Raw genomic sequence first — 27182 nt, 5'->3', positions numbered from 1 at the left:
CCTGTTGCCTCGCAAAAGCCCTCAGTTGCATATACCTGAATGCATTCCCTTGGGGCAACCCATATTTCTCGGCCAGCGCTCCCAGACTCGCGAACTTCCCATCCACAAACAGATCTTTCAGTTGCGTTATTCCTGCTCTTTGCCACATTCCATGTCCCCCATCCATTCTCCCCGGGGCAAACCTATGGTTGTTTCTTATCGGGGACCCCCCCCAAGGCTCCAGTCTTTCCCCTATGCCGTCTCCACTGTCCCCAAATCTTCAGTGTAGCCACCACCACCGGGCTTGTGGTGTAGTTCCTCGGTGAGAACGGCAATGGGGCTGTCACCATAGCCTGTAGGCTAGTCCCCCTACAGGACGCCCTCTCTAATCTCTTCCACGCCGCTCCCTCCTCCTCTCCCATCCACTTACTCACCATTGAAATATTAGCGGCCCAATAATACTCACTTAGGCTCGGTAGTGCCAGCCCCCCCCTATCCCTGCTACGCTGTAAGAATCCCTTCCTCACTCTCGGGGTCTTCCCGGCCCACACAAAACCCATGATGCTCTTTTCAATCCTTTTAAAAAAAGCCTTCGTGATCACCACCGGGAGGCACTGAAACACAAAGAGGAATCTCGGGAGGACCACCATCTTAACCGCCTGCACCCTCCCTGCCAGTGACAGGGATACCATATCCCATCTCTTGAAATCCTCCTCCATTTGTTCCACCAACCGCGTTAAATTTAACCTATGCAATGTGCCCCAATTCTTGGCTATCTGGATCCCCAGGTAACGAAAGTCCCTTGTTACCTTCCTCAACGGTGGGTCCTCTATTTCTCTACTCTGCTCCCCTGGATGCACCACAAACAACTCACTTTTCCCCATGTTCAATTTATACCCTGAAAAATCCCCAAACTCCCCAAGTATCCGCATTATTTCTGGCATCCCCTCCGCCGGGTCTGCCAAGTATAGTAGCAAATCGTCCGCATACAAAGATACCCGGTGTTCTTCTCCTCCTCTAAGTACTCCCCTCCACTTCTTGGAACCCCTCAACGCTATCGCCAGGGGCTCAATCGCCAGTGCAAACAATAATGGGGACAGAGGGCATCCCTGCCTTGTCCCTCTATAGAGCCGAAAATATGCAGATCCCCGTCCATTCGTGACCACGCTCGCCATCGGGGCCCTATACAACAGCTGCACCCATCTAACATACCCCTCTCCAAAACCAAATCTCCTCAACACCTCCCACAAATAATCCCACTCCACTCTATCAAATGCTTTCTCGGCATCCATCGCCACTACTATCTCCGTTTCCCCCTCTGGTGGGGCCATCATCATTACCCCTAACAGCCTCCGTATATTAGCGTTCAGCTGTCTCCCCTTCACAAACCCAGTTTGGTCCTCGTGGACCACCCCCGGGACACATTCCTCTATTCTCATTGCCATTACCTTGGCCAGGATCTTGGCATCTACATTTAGGAGGGAAATAGGTCTCTCGGACCCGCATTGTAGCGGGTCCTTTTCCTTCTTTAAGAGAAGCGATATCGTTGCTTCAGACATAGTCGGGGGCAGTTGTCCCCTTTCCTTTGCCTCATTAAAGGTCCTCGTCAATACCGGGGCGAGCAAGTCCACATATTTTCTATAGAATTCGACTGGGAATCCATCCGGTCCCGGGGCCTTTCCCGCCTGCATGCTCCTAATTCCTTTCACCACTTCTTCTACCTCGATCTGTGCTCCCAGTCCCACCCTTTCCTGCTCTTCCACCGTGGGAAATTCCAGCCGATCCAAGAAGCCCATCATTCTCTCCCTCCCATCTGGGGGTTGAGCTTCATATAATTTTTTATAAAATGTCTTGAACACTCCATTCACTCTCTCCGCTCCCCGCTCTATCTCTCCTTCCTCATCCCTCACTCCCCCTATTTCCCTCGCTGCTCCCCTTTTCCTCAATTGGTGTGCCAGCAACCTGCTCGCCTTCTCCCCATATTCGTACTGTACACCCTGTGCCTGCCTCCATTGTGCCTCTGCAGTGCCCGTAGTCAGCAAGTCAAATTCTACATGTAGCCTTTGCCTTTCCCTGTACAGTCCCTCCTCCGGTGCTTCCGCATATTGTCTGTCCATCCTCAAAAGTTCTTGCAGCAACCGCTCCCGTTCCTTACTCTCCTGCTTCCCTTTATGTGCCCTTATTGATATCGGCTCCCCTCTAACCACCGCCTTCAGCGCCTCTCAGACCACTCCCACCTGGACCTCCCCATTATCATTGAGTTCCAAGTACTTTTCAATGCACCCCCCTCACCCTTAGACACACCCCCCTCATCTGCCATTAGTCCCATGTCCATTCTCCAGGGTGGGCGCCCTCCTGTTTCCTCCCCTATCTCCAAGTCTACCCAGTGTGGAGACTGATCCGAAATGGCTATAGCCGTATACTCCGTTCCCCTCACCTTCGGGATCAACGCCCTTCCCAGCACAAAAAAGTCTATTCGCGAGTAGACTTTATGGACATAGGAGAAAAACGAGAACTCCTTACTCCTAGGTCTGCTAAATCTCCACGGGTCTACACCTCCCATCTGCTCCATAAAATCTTTAAGTACCTTGGCTGCTGCCGGCCTCCTTCCAGTCCTGGACTTCGACCTATCCAGCCTGGTTCCAACACCATATTAAAATCTCCCCCCATTATCAGCTTTCCCATCTCTAGGTCCGGAATGCGTCCTAGCATCCGCCTCATAAAATTGGCATCATCCCAGTTCGGGGCATATACGTTTACCAAAACCACCGTCTCCCCCTGTAGTTTGCCACTCACCATCACGTATCTGCCCCCGTTATCCGCCACTATAGTCTTTGCCTCGAACATTTCCCGCTTCCCCACTAATATAGCCACCCCCCTGTTTTTCGCATCTAGCCCCGAATGGAACACCTGCCCCACCCATCCTTTGCATAGCCTAACCTGGTCTATCAGTTTCAGGTGCGTTTCCTGTAACATAACCACATCTGCCTTAAGTTTCTTAAGGTGTGCGAGTACCCGTGCCCTCTTTATCGGCCCATTCAGCCCTCTCACGTTCCACGTGATCAGCCGGGTTGGGGGGCTTCCTACCCCCCCCCCCCCCCCCCCCCCCTTGTCGATTAGCCATCCCCTTTTTCCAGCTCCTCACCCGGTTCCCACGCAGCTGTATCTCCCCCAGGCGGTGCCCCCCCGCCCATCCCCTCCCATACCAGCTCCCCCCTCTCCCCAGCAGCAGCAACCCAGTAATTCCCCCCTCCCACCCCTCCCCGCTAGCGTAATTACTCCCCCCATGTTGCTCCCAGAAGTCAGCAAACTCTGGCCGACCTCGGCTTCCCCGTGACCTCGGCTCGCACCGTGCGACGCCCCCTCCTTCCTGCTTCTCTATTCCCGCCATGATTATCATAGCGCGGGAACCAAGCCCGCACTTCTCCCTTGGCCCCGCCCCCAATGGCCAACGCCCCATCTCCTCCTCCCCCCATCACCACCTATGGAAGAGAGAAAAGTTACCACATCGCAGGATTAGTACATAAAACTCCTCTTCCCCCCTTTTTAACCCCCCTCTTCGCCCCCCCACTTTGTTCAAACGTTCTTTTTAATAACCCGCTCATTCCAGTTTTTCTTCCACAATAAAAGTCCACGCTCATCCGCCGTCTCAAAGTAGTGGTGCCTCCATCGATGTGACCCACAGCCTTGCCGGTTGCAGCATTTCAAATTTTATCTTGTTTTTATGAAGCACCGCCTTGGCCCGATTAAAGCTCGCCCTCCTTCTCGCCACCTCCGCACTCCAGTCTTGATAAACGCGGATCACCGCGTTTTCCATTTACTGCTCCGAGTTTTCTTTGCCCATCTAAGGACCATTTCTCTATCCTTAAAACGGAGGAATCTCACCACTATGGCTCTGGGTCCTCGCGCCATCACTCGGTATGCTCACTCCACCTCCAACGGACCCGCCGGGGCCTCCGCTCCCATTAACGAGTGCAGCATCGTGCTCACATATGCCCCGACGTCCGCTCCCTCCGCACCTTCAGGAAGACCAAGAATCCTCAGGTTGTTCCTCCTTGCGTTGTTCTCCAGTGCCTCCAACCTTTCCACACATCGTTTCTGATGTGCCTCATGCGTCTCCGTCTTCACCACCAGGCCCTGTATGTCATCCTCATTCTCGGCTGCCTTTGCCTTCACGACCCGAAGCTCCCGCTCCTGGGTCTTTTGTTCCTCCTTTAGCCCTTCGATCGCCTGTAGTATCGGGGCCAACAGCTCTTTCTTCATTTCCTTTTTGAGCTCTTCCACACAGCATTTCAAGAACTCTTGTTGTTCAGGGCCCCATGTTAAACTGCCACCTTCCAACGCCATCTTGGTTTTTGCTTGCCTTCCTTGCCGCTGTTCTAAAGGATCCACTGCAATCCGGCCACTTTCTCCTCCTTTTTTTCATCCGTATCCAGGGGGGATTCCCTTCTGGTTTACCGCACAGTGTTTTTAGCCGTCAAAATTGCCGTTGGGGCTCCTATCAAGAGCCCAAAAGTCCGTTTCACCGGGAGCTGCCGAAACGTGAGATTCAGCTGGTCATCGCCACACCCGGAAGCGTTTTGTAGTGCTTTATGATGAGTATCTAAGTTTTATCTATTAAGGCTCTTTAAGTTCTTTTTAACAACAAACGTTCACAGAATATAGCATAAAGAGACTAGAATATTTAAAATAGCCTTTTTCAGATTTATGAGTTTAGGTTTCAAACATCTTTTCACAGAATACCCTGTGGGACACGATGTGTTATTGTAGCTATGAAGATTATAATATTTTTGCAATGCCACATTAGAATTTAATATGCTGTTTGAAGTTACTGATGCAGCCAATTTGGCACAGTAAATGCCAATACTCATGGAATCATAGAATTTACAGTGCAGAAGGAGGCCATTCGGCCCATAGAGTCTACACCGGCCTCTGAAAGAGCACCCTACGTATGACCACGTCTCCACCCTAGCCCCTTAACCCAGCAATCCACCCAACATTTGGACACTACGGGGCAATTTATTATTTTTTTTTAAATATAGAATACCTAATTTATTTTTTTCCCCAATTAAGGGGCAATTTAGCATGGCCAATCCACCTACCTTGCACATCTTTGGGTTGGGGGGGGGGGGGGTGAAACCATGCAGACATGGGGATAATGTACAAACTCCACACAGACAGTGACCCAAGCCGGGAATCGAACCCAGGTCTCTGCCGCTGTGAAGCAACTGTGCTAATCACTGTGCTACCGTGCCATCAACTCGGATGTTTATTTTTGCTGTTATTCCCTGCTCAAATACTGCTTTGGAAATTGCAAAATACGGCAGATGCGGAAAATCAGAAATACTCAGCAGGTCTATTAGCATTGTAAAGAGAGAAACAGTTACTGTTGTCAGGTCAATTGACTTCCAGTTCAAACTGTTAACTATAATTATCTGTTTTTATATTTTGAAAAAGATCAATAACAATTTAGTCAAGAAAATAAAGCAGGCATACAATATAAACTCAAATTAAATACTAGATTTTAGCAATATTGACAATGCATCAACTCAGTCTTATTAACATTTGCAAGTTTGCTACAACTTTCATCATCCCCCTCTATGGGTTGAGATGCAATTCTCATCTAAACTAATTCTGAAAACTATTAGCAGCAGCTTCCCTTCCCAATTTGTTTACTCCTGAAAATCCACAGATCCATCCTCAAGCCCCTATTTCTCACCTACATGCTGCCCCTTGGCAAAATTATTTGAAAGCACAGTGTTAGTTTTTATTTGTGTGTTGACAACATCCAACTCTACCTCATCATCACCTGTGGGCCCCTCAACTATGTCAATTCACAGAATGCTTGTCCAGCATCAGTAATGGAGGAGCAGAAATTCCCTCCAATTTAATACTGAGAAGATCAAAACCATTGTCTTTGGTCCACAACAAACTCTGCTGCCTCCACTCTTTCCCTGAAACTTTTCGAAGGCTGAACCAAACTTTCTTGTTATACTTGATCCTGAGATAAGCTTCTGACCACATATAGAACCATAGAATTTCTACAATGCAGGAGGTATTGGTCCTTCGGGTCTGCACCGACCCTCTGAAAGAGCATCCTACCTAGGGTCACTCCCCTGCCCTATCACTGTAACCCCACCTAACGTGCACACCGTTGGACACTAAGGGGGGCAATTTAGCATGGCCATTCCACCTAACCTGCACATCTTTGCACTGTAGGAGGAAACCCACGCAGACATGGGGGAGAAAGTGCAAACTCCATGTAGACAGTCACCCAAGGTTGGAATTGAACCTGGGTCCCTGACGCAATGAGAAATATCTATTTGTAGCACAGCCTCACTCCACCCTGTCACAGCTCATCCCTCAGCCATGCCTATCTTTCCACTAGACTCACCTATTCTCATACTCCTGACTAGTCTCACATTCTATCCTCTGTAAACTGGCGGTCATCAAAAACTCTACTGGTAACTTACACCTTGTCCTGCTCACCTATCGCCAATGTGTTCACTGTTCTAGGATGGCTCATGGTTAAACAACATTCCAATTTTAAAATTCTCATACTTGTTTTCAAACCAAATCGTTTGGGGCGGCACAGTGGTTAGCACTGTTCCCTCACATTGCTAGGGACCCGGGTTCGATTCCATCCTCAGGTGACTGTCGACATGGAGTTTGCATGTTCTCCTCCTGTCTTCACGGGATTACTCCGGGTGCTCCAGTTTCCTTTCACAGTCTAAAGGTGTGCAGGTTAGGTGGATTGGCCATGCTAAATTGCCCCTAGATGGGGTTACAGGGATACGGTAGGGATTTGGCGTAGGTAGAGTGGTCTTTCAGAGGGCTGGTGTGGAATCAATGGACCGAAAGCCATCCTGCTGCACTCAAGGGATTCTGTTCATCCCTCCCTATCTCTGTACTCAAACCCCATAGACCTCTGCTATTTGCACTCCTTTAATTCTGATTCCTTGGGCTTCCCTGATTTTAAATGGCCCATCATTAGTGGTTGTGCTTTAGCTGCCCAAGAGTTTAGCTCTGGAATTTCTGCCCCAACCCTGCCCACCCCTCTATCTTTCCTTCATTAAGTTGCTCCTTAAAATCTCTTTGACCAAGGTTCTGATCATGATCCCCAACACCTCCTCATGAGACTTGGGAGTCACATTTTGCTTTATAACCCTGCTGTGAAATGTCTTCGGGGGTTTACGTTGAAGCAGCTACATAAATGCATGTTGTTATTGATTGGGTGCTTCTGATGAGCTATGCAACATTACAATAAGGCAAGCAACCCTATACCAATGTCATTGGGTCTGCTAACTCTTAGGGATGAAGTAACCGCTACAGGTTTTATTCATTTGCAGGTCTTCCCCCGACCCCTCCCTTCCCACCCCCACTCTGCCGCCTGCCCCTCGCTTCCCACCCCCACTCTGCCCCCGGCACCTCGTTTCCCAGCATCACTCTGTCCCCGGCCCCTCTCTCCCCACCACTACATTGCCCCCGGCCCCTCCCTCCCACTACTCTGCCCACTCTACCCCCGGGCCCCCCTCGCCCACCCTACCCCCGGCCCCCCTCGCCCACCCTACCCCCGGCCCCCCCTCTCTACCCCCCCTCCACTCCCGGTCTCCCCTCCCCCACTCTACCCCCGGTCTCCCCACCCACTCTACCCCTGGCCCCCTCCTTCCCCATTCTACCCCGGGCCCCCCCTCTCCTGACCCCCCTCTCCCACTCTACCCCCCCCTCTCCCATCCGCCCCCTCTCAGCTCCCCCACTGTACCCCCGGCCCCCACTCTACACCAGCCGCCTTCTCCCACTCTACCCTTGGGCTCCCACTCTACCCCCAGGCCCCCCTCTCCCACCGGGACCCCCACTCTACCCCCAACGCCCTCTCAGCTCCCCCACTGTACCCCCGGCCCCCACTCTCCCATCCGCCCCCCCCCTCTCAGCTCCCCCACTGTACCCCCGGCCCCCACTCTACACCAGCCGCCTTCTCCCACTCTACCCCCAGGCCCCCCTCTCCCACTGGGCCCCCCACTCTACCCCCAACGCCCTCTCAGCTCCCCCACTGTACCCCCGGCCCCCACTCTCCCATCCGCCCCCCCCTCTCAGCTCCCCCACTGTACCCCCGGCCCCCACTCTACACCAGCCGCCTTCTCCCACTCTACCCCCAGGCCCCCCTCTCCCACTGGGCCCCCCACTCTACCGCCAACCCCCTCTCAGCTCCCCCACTGTACCCCCGGCCCCCACTCTACCCCCAGGCCCCCCCTCTCCCACTCTACCCCCCTCTCAGCCCCCCCCACTGTATCCCCGACCCCCATTCTACCCCGATCGCCCACTCCCACTCTATCCCCCGGACCCCCCCCTCTCCCACTCTATCCCCTGGACCCCCCTCTCCCACTCTATCCCCCGGACCCACCCCCCACTATCCCCAGGACCCCCCCTCTATCCCCGGGATGCCCACCCCCTCTCCCACTCTAACCCCGGGACCCCCCTCCCTCCCTCTCCCATTCTATCGGTGGGAGCCCCCCCCTCTCCCAATCTATCCCCCGGACCCCCCCCACTCTATCCCCCGGACCCCCCACCCCCTCTCTCACACTATCCCCCGGACCCGCCCCCCTCTCACACTCTATCCCCGGACCCCCCCTCCCCCACTCTGTCCCCGGGACCCCCCCCCCCATATCCCCCGGAACCCCCCTCTCCCACTCTATCCCCGGGATCCCCACCCCACTCTATCCCCGGGATCCCCCCCTCTATCCCCGGGATGCCCACCCCCTCTCCCACTCTAACCCCGGGACCCCCCCTCCCTCCCTCTCCCATTCTATCGGTGGGAGCCCCCCCCTCTCCCAATCTATCCCCCGGACCCCCCCCACTCTATCCCCCGGACCCCCCACCCCCTCTCTCACACTATCCCCCGGACCCGCCCCCCTCTCACACTCTATCCCCGGACCCCCCCTCCCCCACTCTGTCCCCGGGACCCCCCCCCCCATATCCCCCGGAACCCCCCTCTCCCACTCTATCCCCGGGATCCCCACCCCACTCTATCCCCGGGATCCCCCCCCACTCTATCCCCGGGATCCCCCCCCACTCTATCCCCGGGATCCCCCCCCCCCCACTCTATCCCCGGGATCCCCCCCCCACTCTATCCCCGGGATCCCCCCCCACTCTATCCCCGGGATCCCCCCCCCACTCTATCCCCGGGACCCCCCCCCCCCACTCTATCCCCGGGATCCCCCCCCCCACTCTATCCCCGGGATCCCCCCCCCCCACTCTATCCCCGGGATCCCCCCCCCCACTCTATCCCCGGGATCCCCCCCCCCACTCTATCCCCGGGATCCCCCCCCACTCTATCCCCGGGATCCCCCCCCCACTCTATCCCCGGGATCCCCCCCCCACTCTATCCCCGGGATCCCCCCCCCACTCTATCCCCGGGATCCCCCCCCCACTCTATCCCTGGGATCCCCCCCCACTCTATCCCTGGGATCCCCCCCCCACTCTATCCCCGGGATCCCCCCCACTCTATCCCCGGGATCCCCCCCCACTCTATTCCCGGGATCCCCCCCCACTCTATTCCCGGGATCCCCCCCACTCTATCCCCGGGATCCCCCCCACTCTATCCCCGGGATCCCCCCCCCTCTAGCCCCCGGACCCCCCCTCTCCCACTCTATCCCCCGGGACCCCCCCTCTCCCACTCTATCCCCCGGGACCCCCCCCCCACTCTATCCCCCGGGACCCCCCCCCAATCTATCCCCCGGGACCCCCCCCCAATCTATCCCCCGGGACCCCCACCCCCCACTCTATCCCCCGGGACCCCCCCCCCTATCCCCCGGGACCACCCCCCCCACTCTATCCCCCGGGACCCCCCCCCCCACTCTATCCCCCGGGACCCCCCCCCCCACTCCACCTCCCGGGGACTCCACCTCCCGGGGACCCCCCCACCCACCCTCCTCCACTCTACCCCCCCTCCTCCTCCTCCACTCTATCCCCCCTCCACTCTACCCCCTCTCCTCCTCCTCCTCCACTCTATCCCCCCTCCACTCTACCCACCCCCTCCTCCTCCACTCTACCCCCCCTCCTCCACCACTCTACCCCCCCTCCTCCACCACTCTACCCCCCCTCCTCTTCCACTCTACCCCCCCCCTCCTCCTCCACTCTACCCCCCCCCTCCTCCTCCACTCTACCCCCCCCCCTCCTCCACTCTACCCCCCCCCTCCTCCACTCTACCCCCCCCCTCCTCCACTCTACCCCCCCCCTCCTCCTCCACTCTACCCCCCCTCCTCCTCCACTCTACCCCCCCCCCCTCCTCCTCCACTCTACCCCCCCCCCTCCTCCTCCACTCTACCCCCCCCTCCTCCTCCACTCTACCCCCCCTCCTCCTCCTCCTCCCACTCTACCCCCCCCCTCCTCCTCCACTCTACCCCCCCTCCTCCTCCACTCTACCCCCCCTCCTCCTCCACTCTACCCCCCCTCCTCCTCCACTCTACCCCCCCTCCTCCTCCACTCTACCCCCCCCTCCTCCTCCACTCTACCCCCCCTCCTCCTCCACTCTACCCCCCCCCTCCTCCTCCTCCACTCTACCCCCCCCTCCTCCTCCTCCACTCTACCCCCCCCTCCTCCTCCTCCACTCTACCCCCCCCTCCTCCTCCACTCTACCCCCCCCTCCTCCTCCTCCACTCTACCCCCCCCTCCTCCTCCACTCTACCCCCCCCTCCTCCTCCACTCTACCCCCCCCTCTCCTCCACTCTACCCCCCCCCTCCTCCTCCACTCTACCCCCCCCTCCTCCTCCACTCTACCCTCTCCTCCTCCACTCTACCCTCTCCTCCTCCACTCTACCCCCCCTCCTCCACTCTACCCCCCCCCTCCTCCACTCTACCCCCCCCTCCTCCTCCACTCTACCCCCCTCCTCCTCCACTCTACCCCCCCCCCTCCACTCTACCCCCCCCCTCCTCCTCCACTCTACCCCCCCCCTCCTCCTCCACTCTACCCCCCCTCCTCCTCCTCCTCCACTCTACCCCCCCCCTCCTCCTCCACTCTACCCCCCCCTCCTCCTCCACTCTACCCCCCTCTCCTCCTCCACTCTACCCCCCCTCCTCCTCCACTCTACCCCCCCCTCCTCCTCCACTCTACCCCCCCCTCCTCCTCCTCCACTCTACCCCCCCCCTCCTCCTCCACTCTACCCCCCCCTCCTCCTCCACTCTACCCCCCCCTCCTCCTCCTCCACTCTACCCCCCCCTCCTCCTCCACTCTACCCCCCCCTCCTCCTCCACTCTACCCTCTCCTCCTCCACTCTACCCTCTCCTCCTCCACTCTACCCCCCCTCCTCCACTCTACCCCCCCTCCTCATCCTCCACTCTACCCCCCCCCCACCACTCTTCCCCGGCCGGCCCCTCTCCCCTCCCCTACTCAACCCCTTCCCCCCCGGCTCCTCACTCTTTCTTCCCGAGCAGGAAGTCAAGGCCCCAATCAAACAATCTCTCGCCGTCTCCGCCACTGGGGAAAGGCAACTTCTGAGATCCACTCGCCTCCGAGTCGGACAGCTCGGATCCTTCGCTGTCAGAGTCTGATTGCCGATCCTGGGCCATGCTGCCTCCTCCGGCCTCACACAACTGAACGGAAGCCGTTCCCCGGCGCCGCGAGACCCCGGTCCGGGCTGAACCAGGAGCCGCGCTCCGGGTTCCGGGGGGAGCGTTCACTCGGGCACACTCACTGGAGATTGTTTTGAAGAGAAAATACTGTGGATTTGGAAATCTGAAATAAAGTTTTAAATATCACATTTTCTCAGCAGGTCAGACGTCATTGCGGAGTGAGAATTAACAATTCATTTAATCAGAACTGGGGGAATAGCTCGGAATGTAATAAGTTTTAAATAGTGGAAGCAGTTCAAGATGATTGACATGACTGATTCCTGAAGTGATGGGGTTGTGTCTGATGGGCAAAAGGACGAACAGGTTGAACCAGTATTCATTGGAGTTTAGAAGATCTTATTGGAACCTATAAGATTCTGAGGGTGACAGGGTGGATGCTGAGAGGAGGTATCCCTTTGTAAAAGAGGCTAGAACTAGGGAATACAGTTTAAAATTAAAGGGAGATTAGGAGATTTTTTGTCTTTTGGAGGTGATGTACCGTCAGTTACCACGAGATGAGAATGGTGAAACAATCGAGGCTTTATTGCACAAGATGTTGTGCCTCCCGCAGCTGGAACCAGAATGGAATCAGCGCAGGAGAGCAGACACTTTTATACGCCGCATGCTGGGCAGAGCTAGCAGGCAGGGATTTACCGTTGTACTTGTAATATACGGGCTGTGCCGTAATACGTACAATATATCACTAGTGGTGTTTACCACATTCATCCCCGTTAAAAAAAAGTCCGGCGGGGGTGACGAAAACATTACAAATTAAGTCTGTCGGGGGTTTTGACCCTCCGCCACGATCGCCTCAGTCCTGGTGGTGATGTGGGCGCTGGCGTGGTCACCTGCGACTCTGGGAGCGTGTTGTCCTCGTCTTTGTCACCCCTGAGTGGATCCAGTGTGTTGTGTTGGGCGCTCTGATCCGTGGAACACATACAGGCCACCAACACTTGAAATAGTGCAACACTATTTTATTGAGTCATTAACAGTTTAACATACTCTCACTGTGGGTTAACACGATACTAGCTTTAACTAAAGACCTTTGCCTTGTCCTAACCCGTCGATGCATTCAGCACATGGTGAATGTCTGTGCTGCAGGCTGTGAGCTCTGTCCTACTAGGAAGCTGCAGCTCGAATGAGCAGGAACTCTGATGCCCCCTGTCTTTATAGTGCGTGTGCTCTCACTGGTGATTGGCTGCGGTGTTGTGTATGTCGATTGGTCCCACTGTGTGTCCATCAGTGTATGTGTCTGCACCATGATATACTGGTGTATATTATGACACAGTGGGAGGACAGATCCCGCTGGGGTGGGGGCTGCGGTGAGGTTCGCTGGAGGGAGGGTGAGTGGCGCATGAGGCAATTGGTGGGGGGGGGGGGGGGTGCGGATGGAGTGGAGCGCGTCAGGGAGGGTCTCCTGCCAGCGGGAGACCGGGAGATTTTTAGACCACAGGGCCAGCAGGAAGGCCTTCCAGACCGTCCCGTTCTCCCTCTCCACCTGCCCATTTCCCCGGGGGTTGTAGCTGGTCGACCTGCTCGAGGCGATGCCCTTGCTGAGCAGGAACTGACGCAGCTCATCGCTCATGAAAGAGGATCCCCGATCGCTGTGGATATAGGTGGGGAAACCGAACAGAGTGAAGATGCTGTGCAGGGCTTTGATTACCATGGCAGAAGTCATGTCGGGGCACGGGATGGCAAAAGGGAACCGGGAGCACTCGTCAATTACGTTGAGGAAGTACATGTTGCGGTCGGTGGAGGGGAGGGGCCCTTTGAAGTTCACGCTGAGGCATTCAAAGGGGCAGGACGCCTTCACCAGGTCCGCTCTATCTGGCCGGTAGAAGTGCGGCTTGCACTCTGCGCAGACTTGGCAGTCACTGGTTACGGTCCTGACCTCCTCAATGGAGTAGGGCAGGTTGCGGGCTTTGACAAAATGGAAGAACCGGGTGACCCCCGGGTGGCAGAGGTCATAGTGGAGAGCCCGGAGTCAGTCCACTTGTGCGCTGGCACATGTACCGCAGGATAGGGCATCAGGGGGCTCGTTGAGCTTTCCGGGGCTATACAAGATCTCATAATTATAGGTGGAGAGCTCGATCCTCCACCTCAAGATCTTGTCATTTTTGATCTTGCCCCGCTGTGTATTATTAAACATGAAGGCAATCGACTGTTGGTCAGTGAGGAGAGTGATTCTCCTGCCGGCCAGGTAAAGCCTCCAATGTTGCACAGCTTCCACAATGGCTTGGGCCTCCTTTTCGACAGAGGAGTGCCGAATTTCGGAGGCATGGAGGTGCGGGAAAAGAAGGCCAGGGGTCTGCCCGCCTGGTTGAGGGTGGCGGCCAGAGCTACGTCTGATGCATCGCTCTCCACCTGAAAGGGGAGGGTCTTGTCGACCGCGTGCATCGTGGCCTTGCCAATGTCCGCCTTGATGTGGTTGAAGGCCTGGCGGGCCTCAGCCGTCAGGGGAAAAACTGTGGACTTGATGAGTGGGCGGGCCTTGTCTGCATAATTAGGGACCCACTGGGCGTAATATGAGAAAAACCCCAGGCATCGTTTCAGGGCCTTGCGGCAGTGGGGGAGAGGGAGTTCCAGGAGGGGGCGCATGCGGTCAAGATCGGGCCCTGGGACTCCATTTTCCACAACGTAGCCAAGGATGGCTAAGCGGTTGGTGCGGAACACGCATTTCTCCTCATTGTATGTGGGGTTAAGGAGTTTGGCGGTATGGAGGAATTTTTGGAGGTTTGCGTCGTTGTCCTGCTGATCGTGGCCGCAGATGGTGACGTTATCTAGGTACGGGAAGGTGGCCCGCAGTCCGTACCGGTCAAGCATTCGGTCCATCTTGTCATGATATACACCAGTATATCATGGTGCAGATACACACACACTGATGGACACACAGCAAGACCAATCAACACACACAACACCGCAGCCAATCACCAGTTAGAGCACACTCACTATAAAGACAGGGGGCATCAGAGTTCCCGTTCATTCGGGATGCAGCCTCCTACAGGGACAGAGCTTACAGCTTACAGCACAGGTCCTCACCATGTGCTGAGTGCATAGACTGGTTCGGACAGGCATAGGTCCTTAGTTTAATCTAACATCGTGTTAACCCACAGTGAAAGTATGTTCAACAGTTTCTAACTGAATAAAATAGTGTTGCACTATTTTAAGTGTTGGTGGCCTGTATGTGTTCCACGGATTCAGAGCACCCAACACATCAGGGAAGGTGGCCCGCAGCCCGTATTGGTCAACCATTCGGTCCATCTCTCGCTGGAAGACCGAGACCCCATTGGTGACGCCGAAGGGAACTCTGAGGAAGTGATAGAGGCAGCCATCTGCTTCGATCGCAGTGTACTGGCCGTCCTCCGGGCAGATGGGGAGCTGGTGGTAGGTGGACTTCAAGTCAACTGTGGAGAAGACTCGATACTGCGCAATCTGATTGACCATGTCAGATATGCATGGGAGGGGGTACGAATCGAGCTGCGTGTACCGGTTGATGGTCTGGCGGTAGTCAATGACCATCCTGAGCTTCTCCCCAGTCTTCACTACCACTATTTGAGCTCTCCAGGGCTGTCGCTGGCCTCAATGATCCCCGACCGCAGAAGCCGTTGGACCTCCGACCTGATGAAGGTCCTGTCCTGGGCACTGTACCGTCTGCTCCTAGTGGCGACAGGCTTGCAGTCCAGGGTGAGGTTCGCAAACAGTGAAGGTGGATCGACCTTAAGGGTCAACCTTAAGGGTCGTGAGGCCGCAGACAGTGAGGGGGACGGGTCCGCCGAATTTCAAAGTAAGACTTTGGTGATGGCATTGAAAATCCAGGCCGAGCAACAGGGCAGCGCAGAGGTGGGGGAGGACGTAGAGCCTGAAGTTGCTGAACTCTACGCCCTGGACGGTGAAGGTCGCGATACAGTACCCCCGGATTTCAACGGAATGGGATCCGGAGGCCAGGGAGATTTTCTGGATGATGGGGTGTACCGGGAGGGAGCAGTGCCTTACCGTAGTGGGGTGGATGAACCTCTCTGTGCTCCCGGAGTCGAAGAGGCAGGTCGTCTCGTGCCCGTTGATCTTCACCGTCTTCGTAGCGGTCGCGAGGTTGCGAGGCCGAGACTGATCCAGGGTGATGGAGACGAGCTGTGGAAGATGCTGGGAGGTCCCGGGCTGGTCAGCGGTGGCGGAGGTAGCAGTAGGTGGCGAACGGCCAGACGAGCACACGTTATTGTCCACAAAAATAACACTTGGGGCCCTCCAGAGTTGGCTGGCTGCCGCCATGCGCAGGCTTGCAGTGAGCTGGAATCGGCAGCTGGTGGAGCCCATGATGCCCACGAGGGTGCCGCGCTGTCGGGGGTGTAGGACTCCAGGTTACGGGAGGCCACTTTTAGTGAATTAGCAAGCTGCCTAGTCTCCATACGTAGACTTCATGCCCGTGATATAAGCGTCTCTAATTAATAGTTTGGTGTGTTGGACTGCCGAAACTGCCTGGCAGTCACAATTCCTACCGAGGATCTGTAGGGCCCGCAAGAAATCATCCAGAGTCTCCCCGGGGAGTTGCCGTCTCGTGGCCAGGAGGTGCCTGGCGTACACTTGATTCACCGGTTTAACGTAATGTCCCTTTAGGAGCGTCATTGCTTCTGAGTAGGTGGGCGCATCCCGGATGAGGGGGAAAATTTCAGGGCTCACCCGTGAGTAGAGGACTTGGAGCTTCTGTGGGTTCTTCAGTCGTTGCTCTGAGGTAGCCTTCGAAGCAGGCTAGCCAGTGGTCGAAGGTGCACGTGGCGTTGGCTGCGTGAGGGCTCAGCTGCAGGCGATCAGGCGTGATTAGGAGATCCATCTTTTAAAATCTTGTGCAATAAATTGATGTACCGTCAATTACCACGAGACGAGAATGGTGAAACAATCGAGGCTTTATTGCACAAGATGTTGTGCCTCCCGCAGCTGGAACCAGAATGGAAGCAGCGCAGGGGAGCATACACTTTTATCCGCCGCCTGCTGGGCAGAGCCAGCAGGCAGGGATTTACCGTCCTACCTGTAATATACGGGCAGGGCCCTAATACATACAATATACCACTAGTGGTGTTTACCACAGGAGGGTCATGAGTCTGTGAAATTCTCTTGTCCCAGACAGCTGTGGAGAAAGGTTCATTGGATATTAAGGCAAAGTTAGACAGATTCTTGACTAACAAGGGAGTTAAGGGGCATGTGGGGTAGGCAGGAACTGGAAATTGGAAGTGAGGCTGTTTTGAACGGTCACCATGCTTCAACAAGACTTTGTTTATCTTAGGAATGAAATGAGATAGTCGATATTTAGATTTTCTTGAAACTATTTCTTGAAAACTATTTACAAAGACCTCAGGGTAAGGACATGGCTTAGAACAAAAGAACATAAGTACTAGGTGCAGGAGTAGGCCATCTGGCCCCTCGAGCCTGCTCCGCCATTCAATGAGATCATGGACGATCTTTTGTGGACTCAGCTCCACTTTCCGGCCCGAACACCATAACCCTTAATCCCCTTATTCTTCAAAAAACTATCTATCTTTATCTTAAAAACATTTCATGAAGGAGCCTCAAATGCTTCACTGGGCAAGGAATTCCATAGATTCACAACCCTTTGGGTGAAGAAGTTCCTCCTAAGCTCAGTCCTAAATCTACTTCCCCTTATTTTGAGGCTATGCCCCCTAGTTCTGCTTTCACCCGCCAGTGGAAACAACCTGCCCGCATCTATCCTATCTATACCCTTCATAATTTTATATGTTTCTAGAAGATCCCCCCCCCCCCCCCCCCCCCCCCCCCCCCCGCATCCTTCTAAATTCCAATGAGTACAGTCCCAGTCTGCTCAACCTCTCCTTGTAATCCAACCCCTTCAGCTCTGAGATTAACCTAGTGAATCTCCTCTGCACACCCTCCAGCGCCAGTGCGTGGCTGTGGCTTGCTGGACACAGACTTTCTGGGCGCGATTCTCCACTCCCACGCCGGTTGGGAGAATCGCCTGGGCTGCCGAAATTTCCGGGCACGCCGGTCCGACGTCCTCCCGCGATTCTCCCAAGCGGCGGGAACGGGCCGGTCGGGTTTCGCGGACCGCAGGCCGGAGAATCGCCGGAGATACCCAAAATGGCGATTCTCCGGCACCCCCGCTATTCTGAGGCCCAGATGGGCCGAGCGGCCAGGCCAAAACGGCGGGTTCCCCCCGGTGCCGTCCACACCTGGTCGCTACAGTCGTGGGCGGTGCGTGAACGCTGGGGGGGCGAGGGGGGATTCTGCACCGGGCTTCACCTTGAATCTGGGGTGGCCCGCGATCGGTGCCCACCGATCGTTGGGCCGTCCTCTCTGACGGAGGACCTCCTTCCTTCCGCGGCCCCGCAAGATCCCCCATCTTCTTGCGGGGCGGATTTGGACAGGACGGCAACCACGCATGCGCGGATGACGTCCGTTATGCGGCGCCGGCCGCGTCATCTATTCGGCGCCGCTTTTACGCGGGTGACAAGGCCTGGCGCGGGTAGATGACGCGACCCCGATACTGGCCCATTGTCAGGGCCTGAATCGGTAGGGACCGGGGCAGTTCCGCGCCGTCGTGAACCTCAACGGCGTTCACGACGGCGCGGCCACTTCGGCGTGGGAGTGGAGAATCGCGCCCTCTGTGTCTCATTCTCTTGGAGTTTCTTGATGTCATGCTTACATCATCATTAACATTGTCTCATTAACCCATTAGTCTATATTTTCGACCCCCCCAGTACAATCTCAAAACTGTTACTTTCACTTTCTGTAGGTAGTGGTATCATTTCCTTTGCTTCAGCATGAGGCTTCTCTGTTGCAGACAATGGGGTCATAGTGTCAGTGTGACAAAGTAGGATAGCACAATCATTTAACAATGGAATAATCCTCCAAGCCTGGATCTATATGAAATGTCTTCACATGTAGAAGCACTGTAGTTTGGGCCTCTGCTTCTTTACTGAAAGATGATTTTGAGTGTGTCCATAATCTGCTGCATAGTGTGAGCCGCAGTTTACTTATGTACGAATTAATAATCTCTGAATTTCTGCTGTTGGATTGATTCAACTTGGAGTTAAGAATCTCATTCTGCCTGGGTAATTTTCTGCTGGCTGCATGCAATTGGGCTTAGCGGAATAAGTAGATAAATTCCTCTCTTCACCTTCGTCACCAAAAGGATGATTCTCCTCAAAAGGGATCAACAGAGATTCCAGAGGCATTTGAAGTGGAGCCAAAGAGTTTAGCAGGATCCAAGACATCATCTTCCAACAGATCATCTCTTCTGCACTGACTTCATCCTTCTTCTGTCCTGAAAGAGCCAACCGTGCTCTAGAAGCCTCATTAGCGGATGGTCACCATCTTGTTTAGTGCCTCCTGTTTCTACCTCTTCTAGCTGGTCTCCAAAGAGAAGTGAGGGATCTGCAATTACCTCCTGTGCTCCAGTAGATGGTGTTTCTGCAATAAAGCTTACTGAGTAATGAGCGGACTTCGATTTCTGCCGCAACGTTTGGTTTTTCCAGTCCTTGAAACACCTTTGGAAATTCATCCCTGAAGGTTCCATTGCCCTCTGTTGTTACCTCATTGACCTTCTACAGAAGACCAAGTCCTAAACACGCTGATCTGCTGAGCAGAGAAACGTATGGGTTCTGTAAGATGTAAAGAGTTTTGTTAATTTCTTTATTTTCATTGTCTAAGGGTGGTGGTGAACTGACCCGAGGTCTGTGCTTCATGGCCCATGTAACTTTAGTTCAGATGTTGGACTTCTACTTCCAGATCTGAAGCCAGCCCAATTGTTCCAGTAAGACTTGGACCCTGCTCTGGTGTCCATTTTAAATTCTGTTCTATATCTTTGGACTTCCAACTCTGCAGACCAGAACTGCTTATTAGAATCTTTGATCTCTCTGAGGAAATTATCACGTTGGAATGCTGTGTTTCCAGTTTCCTGAACTTGAGCTGTTACCATGTCTTACTGAATAAGCAAGAGGATGTAGTCGGTCTATAGTTTTTCTTAAAACTATTTATTAAGAATTATTTACAAAGGCCTCATGGTAAGATACAAAACCCTGAGGGGTCTTGACAAGGTGGATATGGAGAGGATGTGGGAGAATCTAGAACTAGGGGTCAATGTTTTATAAAATAAAGGGTTGCCCATTTAAAACGGAGATGAGGTGAAATTTCTCTCAGAGGGTTGTGAGTCTTTGGAACTCTCTTCCTGAAAATGTGGTGGAAGCAGAATCTTTGAATATCTTAAGGCAGAGGTGGAAAGATTATTTGTAAGCAAGGGGATGCTAGGTTATCGGGGATAGGCAGGATGCAGATTTGACATTGTTACTATCAAATCAGCAAAGATTTTATTAAATGGTGGAGCTGGCTTGAGGGGCTGAACTACTGATGTTCCTTGCTTCTATGTTAGTAAAACATGGTTTTCTGGGCCTCAAAGTGTTTGGAAGCTTGTTCCAGCATTCTTACCTTATTGTGTTTTACATCTGGAGAATTGTTTAAAATCATAGAATTGTTTCCACGCAGAAGCAGGCCCATCACCGACTCTCCAAATGAGCATCATGGCTTAATGCCATTCGCCTGCCTTATCCCCTGCACATTGTTACTATTCCAGATGCTCGGGCTTTGGTTCACCCTGTTGGGCAGTCTTCATGGCTATTTCCCTGGTGCATGTTAATTACCCATTAATGAGGAAGAGAACAAGCTGCTCATTCAATCAAGAAATTGTCCCATCCCCCTGGGGGCAACAGAATATCAATCAAAACACAGACTCAGCTCAACCCCAGGCCCTGGTGCACCAACAAAGTAATATCTAGCCTCTCAGAATGTCCCTGAAAGACACTTTCAAGATGGGGACATCCCAGCTCCCAGGGGCAACAGGATACCAGTCACAGCACCTACTGACACACGGGAATTAATACCCCAGGACCTCCAGTACACCCCAGCACCCCCACCCCAGCCGGACCTGCACCTCTCCAAGCACATCCAGGGCAATCCACCACCCCCATTTATACTGAAAAAAAAAGGATGATAACGCCAGCCCCAGCCGGGTAGACACCATCACCAAAGAGAAGAAGAATCGTCAAGACGCCCAACAATTGGGTGCTCTTGGGGTCCCTCCTCCGGTACAACCAGGGGAACCTCCCCTAAACCATCGGACCAGACCAGGATTAGTTTTTAAAATTTCCAAACCCAATTATTATTTTTTTTCCAATTAAGGGGCAATTTAGCATAGCCAATTCCCCTAACCTGCACATCTTTGGGTTGTGGGGGTGAAACCCAAGCAGACACAGGGAGAATGTGCAAACTCCACATGGACAGTGACCCAGGGCAGGGATTCGACCTTGGTGCCGTGAGACAGCAGTGCTAACTACTTTGCCACTGTGCTGCCCTCACACCAGGATTAGTAACAGCACCCTGCTCACCCGGATGAAGAGTGGATAGGAAAGAAAACCCGAAGGGAAGAATGCCTCAACAAATCTAAAAATATAACCCATCACCCAGCACTGTCCCACCATCACAAGAAGGATACCAAGAACAATTTATTTCTTCAACAGACCAGCCAACGATAAACCAAATCCACCTCAGCATGCACCGGCACTTATATCCTCCCGTTCTGTTAGCTCTTAAAAAAAGACCCAGAGGAAAAACTCCAACCTCAAGGAAGAGTCAGAAGGAACCCAGTCCTCCCCAGGATACATAATCTGCCCAGGCCATCGAAGTAGAAAGGCACGGACTCTTTGAGTTCAAAATAATAATTTTTAAAAAACTAAAAACCTGATACGGTTAGCTCTAACTGGGGAGGGGGGCTATCCTCCATCTCAGTGAGGATTTAACTAACCCCATCATCCAACTCCACCATCACAATCCACCCATCACCCCAGCCTGGCACCACTCTTCTCCATTACGAGATAAGGAGTGTCAAAAAGGCACTCCCCCTCCATAACCACAAGGATTATAATACATAATGGAGTAAAACTGCACGGACTACATTTCACATAATTGATACATAGAACATACAGTGCAGAAGTAGGCCATTCGGCCCATCAAGTCTGCACCAACGCACTTAAGCCCTCACTTCCACCCTATTCCCCTACCCAATCATCCCTCCTAACCTTTTTGGACACTTCGGGCAATTTAGCATGGCCAATCCACCTAACCTGCACGTCCTTGGACTGTGGGAGGAAACCAGAGTGCCCGGAGGAAACCCACGCAGACACGAGGAGAACAGACAGTGTCCCAGCAGGGAATCGAACCTGCGACCCTGGCAGGCCTGTGACGCCACAGTGCTAACCACTATGCTACCGTGCTGCAATATGATTTTTGCTAGAACAGGATAACAGTTGACACTCGCCTCATGCTCTTATCTCGCATGCCCTTGCAGGAGAAAAGACAACAATAAATAATCAACAAATAATCACAAGGGCATAACGTCCAGGATTATAGACGAATTTCAGGATAAGGACACCATCTATATTGCTCGAGAATGCCGATACCAAGACAGGTTCAATGAACAGTTCTCAGGATCTCTCAAGGATACCAAAGAACAAAGCACCTTCGCTTCCATCATACAGCCGCTCTGGCACCCAAGCAACCCACAGCTTAAGCCCCCAGCTGGGGATGATGACTCGACCTGCTTGGCCACCCCCAATTCCTTGCAACCAGAATAGAGGATAGGATAATATAGGTTCAGTGTTCAGGGGGACCCAACTGACCACAGTCCTTGAAATTGGATACTCAGTGCTCTTCTGATGCGTCCCAACCTTCAAATCAGGATTGCTAAAGCATAGTAGCCAATCCTCGAACTCAATCGGGAACTCACCTCCCACATCTCGCCAGTTGCCCAGACCCCGATCTCCTGAACGTGGTCCAGGATAAATGACACACAATGCAGCAGGATCTTAATGTCACCAAAGACCAGCCCTTACCAGCGAAAGTGCTCTTCTGAATGCAAGAACTCTCTCTTGCACTTTCTCTCCAGGATATCTCGCAAATCTTCAGTGTAAGCTCTAAAGATCTGCCCACAAAGGAGATCATCATCTAGAACAACATTCTCAATGGCAGCCATCATCCGGATGCACTCAGCATCGCCAAAGTGAAAACCTGTTCAGCAGCGACAACGTCACTGCCAGCTGGGCCCCGCCCAGCCCCACTCAGAATGCCACGGTCAAACAAAGATTTCGACAATTTATATTGGCTTCTCTTTGCAACGCACCAATAAGGATCCTTCAGGACATAGTACAAGACATATATCCCAAGAAAAGACAAATATGAAATGTGCACCAGGATTATAATAAAGGATTACAAGATGAGAAGAGCCAGAGCTCACAGAAATGCTGCCATTCCTGCACTCACATCACCTGACCCCCCCCCCCCCCCCCCCCCCTCCTCTGGAACATTTTAACATCGATGAAAAGGTTCTCCCTGCACCTTTGGCGATTTTGGTGGGTTTTTGGAGGGCTTTTCAGTGGGTTGGGCTCCTGATTTCGAGCCTACCTACTGAATCGACCCCTCCATAACCTCAATATCTCCCTGAAGCATGTCCCAATTCTACTATCACAGCTTGGCCGGTCTTGTTAATGTTCAGCCTTCTCTAAGCCTCCATCGATCCATCGAGCAGCGTGTTGTTGAGCACACCGACTTAAATGCGATCGCAAATTAACTTATGCTTTCAGGCTCCGTAGCCACCACTATTAGCCATTTGACACTCATTGTTAATAAATTAATCAATGGATTCACCTGGCCTTTGGCTCCTCTGGTTAAGACTTGCCCGTTGAATGACTAGAGTCTTCTTATGGCTGCAGTAAGTATTGAAGACCTTCATAATTTCCCAATTGCATACAAAAGTGTACAGATCTGGTGTTTTTGTGATTTTTCTTTTCAAACCAAAGCTGTTTGGGTACCTTTCAAACTGTCTCCTCCAGAGCTCGCAATGATAGTTGTGAATCACGCCCTGTGGGTGTATATTGGATAGACAGGGGTTAATGTCATCCAAAATGATTGTAATGCAGCACTATCTGGAGTTACCGGCAACACCAGGAGCACCTGCATCCATTCCTGTTAACAGTGGGGCCTCCAGGCTACTCAGTATCCCAACGAGAATGCATTGTCTGCTGACTTGAGGGAAGTGTATCTAGAGTGTCTTCTAAGATCCTTGGGGTGCTATTGCTCAGGTCACCAGAATCTGATTGTAATTGTTAGGGAGAGGTTGTGGCGTAGTGGTATTATCACTGAACTTGTAATCCAGAGGCTCAGGGTAATGTTCTGGGGACCCAGGTTCAAATCCCACCACGGATGATGAAATTTGAAAGTCTAATGAACTGCAAAACGACTGTCGTAAAAACCCATCAAGGTCACTCATGTCCTTTAGGGAAGGAAATCTGCCATCCTTACTCTCCTGGCCTATGTGTGACTCCAGACCCACAACAATGTGGTTGATACTTAAAGGCCCTCTAAAATGGCCCAGCATGCTCTTCAGTTCAAGGGAAATTAGGGATGGGTAATAAAATGCTGGCCCAGCCATTGACAGCCACATCTGTAAATGAATTAAAAAAAGTCCTCCCACTGACCTGCCAGCGTTCTAGCTCCCCAACAGCAGTGGAAGTGACATCGAGGATATTCAGATAGCTGGAAACTAATAACCTAGAGGATGGCCATGTCTTAGATCAAAAAATGTATTTGTTGCACAAAATAATGGAGATGAAGATTTGGGAATAGTAAATAGATTAATGTTGTATAACAAAAGTGACACGGCTTGTTGTCATTTCTATCCTCAGAGCTGCTGGTACTGTCAAGTTTGTTTAGGCAAGGCAATAATTAGAATGCCAGTAATTATCTGCCTTGATCTCACCGTTAGTCAGGGTAATGTGACCGTGTAATCATTTTGGCATTTACGTATCTTTAATGTGAGAGTTGCAGTAAGCTATGATTATGTATGAGATACCTTTTGTTTCTCACTGTGCTGCACACCAGCTGAGCTTCTCTTCAGAGAGTTAGCATGGATATGATGCCAAAGGGCCTGCTTCTGTGCTGTACCCATTCTATATTCTGTGATAGGATTGCCAACCTCCAGGAGTGGCCTGGAGTCGACAGGAATTGAAGATCAATCTACCAGACACTGCTGTGTGCAATCTTGGAGAAAAATCATTGGGATATTAAAAAATGTTGTTTTTTTTTGTCATTTGCTTTGAGCTTTTCTCTTTACCAGAAGCTCTGCCAGTGGCAGGACTTGTTGGCCACAGAAGGAGTGTTCAAAGTGGTTCATTAAGTGATAACCAGCTTGGAAATTCTTCCACCACTTCCCTATTATTCCCCAAAGAGTAAAAAAACAGCAGATGGGTGTGAAGACAGGCTCACAACAACTATCATCCTGCTCTCTGGCACGATGTGTAAATTGTGTATAGTGTGACCCCTTTCTTTCTACCCATCAACCGTCCCTTCCTGATTTTCTGCTTTTAGGTTTCTAAGAGCTGCCATCTGCCTGACCACAGCAGCTGCAGGAAGAAGTGAATGAGAGAGAGAAAAAGCACCACAGAATTGTTAAAGAGGCACTGCCTCTTGATCAGTCACTTGCAGCAACCAGTTGAGTCATTGGCACAGTGCGTATCTTAGAGGCTGGTATAGAGTTGGGATCTGCGCGTGATGGGCAGGCACAAGGGCTGCAGCCAGACTAGGGGAAAGGATAGTTTGTATGCCAGCTCACTGGAGGATGAAGTTACAGATGCATTCTGCTACAGTGGAGGTGGAATCACATCAGCAGTGAGGATGGGAGGTAGCATTTAAAAAGCCAAGCAGCGTGCCTTAATGACTATCATCCAGCGGCTCTGACATCCAATATCAGGAAGTGCTTCGAAAGGTTAGTCATGGCACGCATCAACTCCAGCCTCCCGGATTGCCTTGATCCACTACAGTTCGCCTCCCGCTGCAACAGGTCCACAGCAGACGCCATCTCCATGGCCCTGCACTCTACCCTGGAACACCTAGATAACAAAGACAACTATGTCAGACTCCTATTTATCGACTACAGCTCAGCCTTCAACACCATTATTCCTACGAAACTCATCTCCAAACTACGTGGCCTTGGCCTCGGCTGCTCCCTCTGCGACTGGATCCTGAACTTTCTAACCCACAGGCCACAATCAGCAAAGATAGGCAACAACACCTCCTCCACGATCATCCTCAACACCGGTGCCCCACAAGGCTGTGTCCTCAGCCCCCTACTATGCTCCTTATACACCTATGACTGTGTGGCCAAATTCCCCCCCAACTCGATTTTCAAATTTGCTGATGACACCATCGTAGTGGGTCGGGTTTCAAACAATGACGAGACAGAGTACAGGAATGAGATAGAGAATCTGGTGAACTGGTGCGACGACAATAATCTCTCCCTCAATGTCAACAAAACTAAGGAGATTGTCATCGACTTCAGGAAATATAGTGGAGAACATGCCCCTGTCTACATCAATGGGAACGAAGTAGAAAGTGTCGAGAGCTTCAAGTTTTTAGGTGCCCAGATCACCAACAACCTGTCCTGGTCCCCCATGCTGACACTATAGTTAAGAAAGCCCACTAACGACTCTACTTTCTCAGAAGACTAAGGAAATTTGGCATCCCAGCTACGACCCTCACCAACTTCTACAGATGCACCATAGAAAGCATTCTCTCTGGTTGTATCACAGCTTGGTATGGATCCTGCTCTGCCCAAGACCACAGGAAATTACAAAAGATTGTGAATGTAGCCCAGTCCATCACGCAAACCAGCCTCCCATCCATTGACTCTATCTATAATTCCCGCTGCCTCAGAAAGGCAGCCAGCATAATTAAGGACCCCACGCACCCTGGACATACTCTCTTCCACCTTCTTCCGTCAGGAAAAAGATACCAAAGTTTGAGGTCACGCACCAACCGACTCAAGAACAGTTTCTCCCCTACTGCCATCAGACGTTTGAATGGACCTACCTCGTATTAAGTTGATCTTTTCTCTACACCTTGCTATAACTGTAACATTATATTCTGCAGTCTCTCCTTCCTTCCCTTTGTACGGTATGCATTGTTTGTACAGCATGCAAGAAACAATACTTTTCACTGTATACTAATACATGTGACAATAATAAATCAAATCAAATCAAATACCTCCCCCCCTCCGGCTACGAGGACTCCTGATCAGGCAATACAATAGCTTATGGCCGTCAAATAAAATCAACTCCTTCCTCTATTTTTCACTGTTTTGGGAGTTTTGAAATCTCAATGTCGACTGAGTGGAAAGGTCAAAATGAAAATTTATGCAGGGACTTGAAGCCTGGTGTTCCTTGTTTGCTCCTGTTTTGCTGATTCTGCTAGGTCAGTCTTTGTAGTGCTGGTGCATTCAAGTGGATGATTTTCCAGGTGCACAGTGGCAGTAAGAAACCTCCCATTTGTAAAACCAGCCATATTGGGAAACTCCAGGGTCACACACCCTTGTTTTCTGATATATCCTGAAGACCAGCAAATATCCTCATTGTCCTCATGTCCTTGGAACCTTAGGCTTGTACTCTAACACTGATCTTGAACACAATGACCAGAAAGTTGTTCAAATGTCAGGTTGCTGACCTGTTTCTTAGAAAATGCATATTTCTATT

At 52.5% G+C, this 27182-nt stretch overlaps 1 protein-coding gene across 1 annotated transcript in view; it reads right to left on the bottom strand.

The window, feature by feature from the left end:
* Window positions 1-11647, bottom strand: part of ebna1bp2 (EBNA1 binding protein 2) — a 45236-nt gene extending 33589 nt beyond the window's left edge. Inside the window, exon 1 of the mRNA XM_072510852.1 lies at window positions 11485-11647. Coding sequence (XP_072366953.1) covers window positions 11485-11544 — 60 coding nt within the window. The 5' untranslated portion in view covers window positions 11545-11647. The remainder of the gene's footprint in view (window positions 1-11484) is intronic.
* Window positions 11648-27182: the final 15535 nt, after the last annotated feature.

Source organism: Scyliorhinus torazame, chromosome 7 (genome assembly GCF_047496885.1).
Source record: "Scyliorhinus torazame isolate Kashiwa2021f chromosome 7, sScyTor2.1, whole genome shotgun sequence".
NCBI classification, from domain to species: domain Eukaryota; kingdom Metazoa; phylum Chordata; class Chondrichthyes; order Carcharhiniformes; family Scyliorhinidae; genus Scyliorhinus; species Scyliorhinus torazame.
Note: the sequence above shows the minus strand (reverse complement) of the source record. Positions and strands in the feature narration are given on the sequence as shown.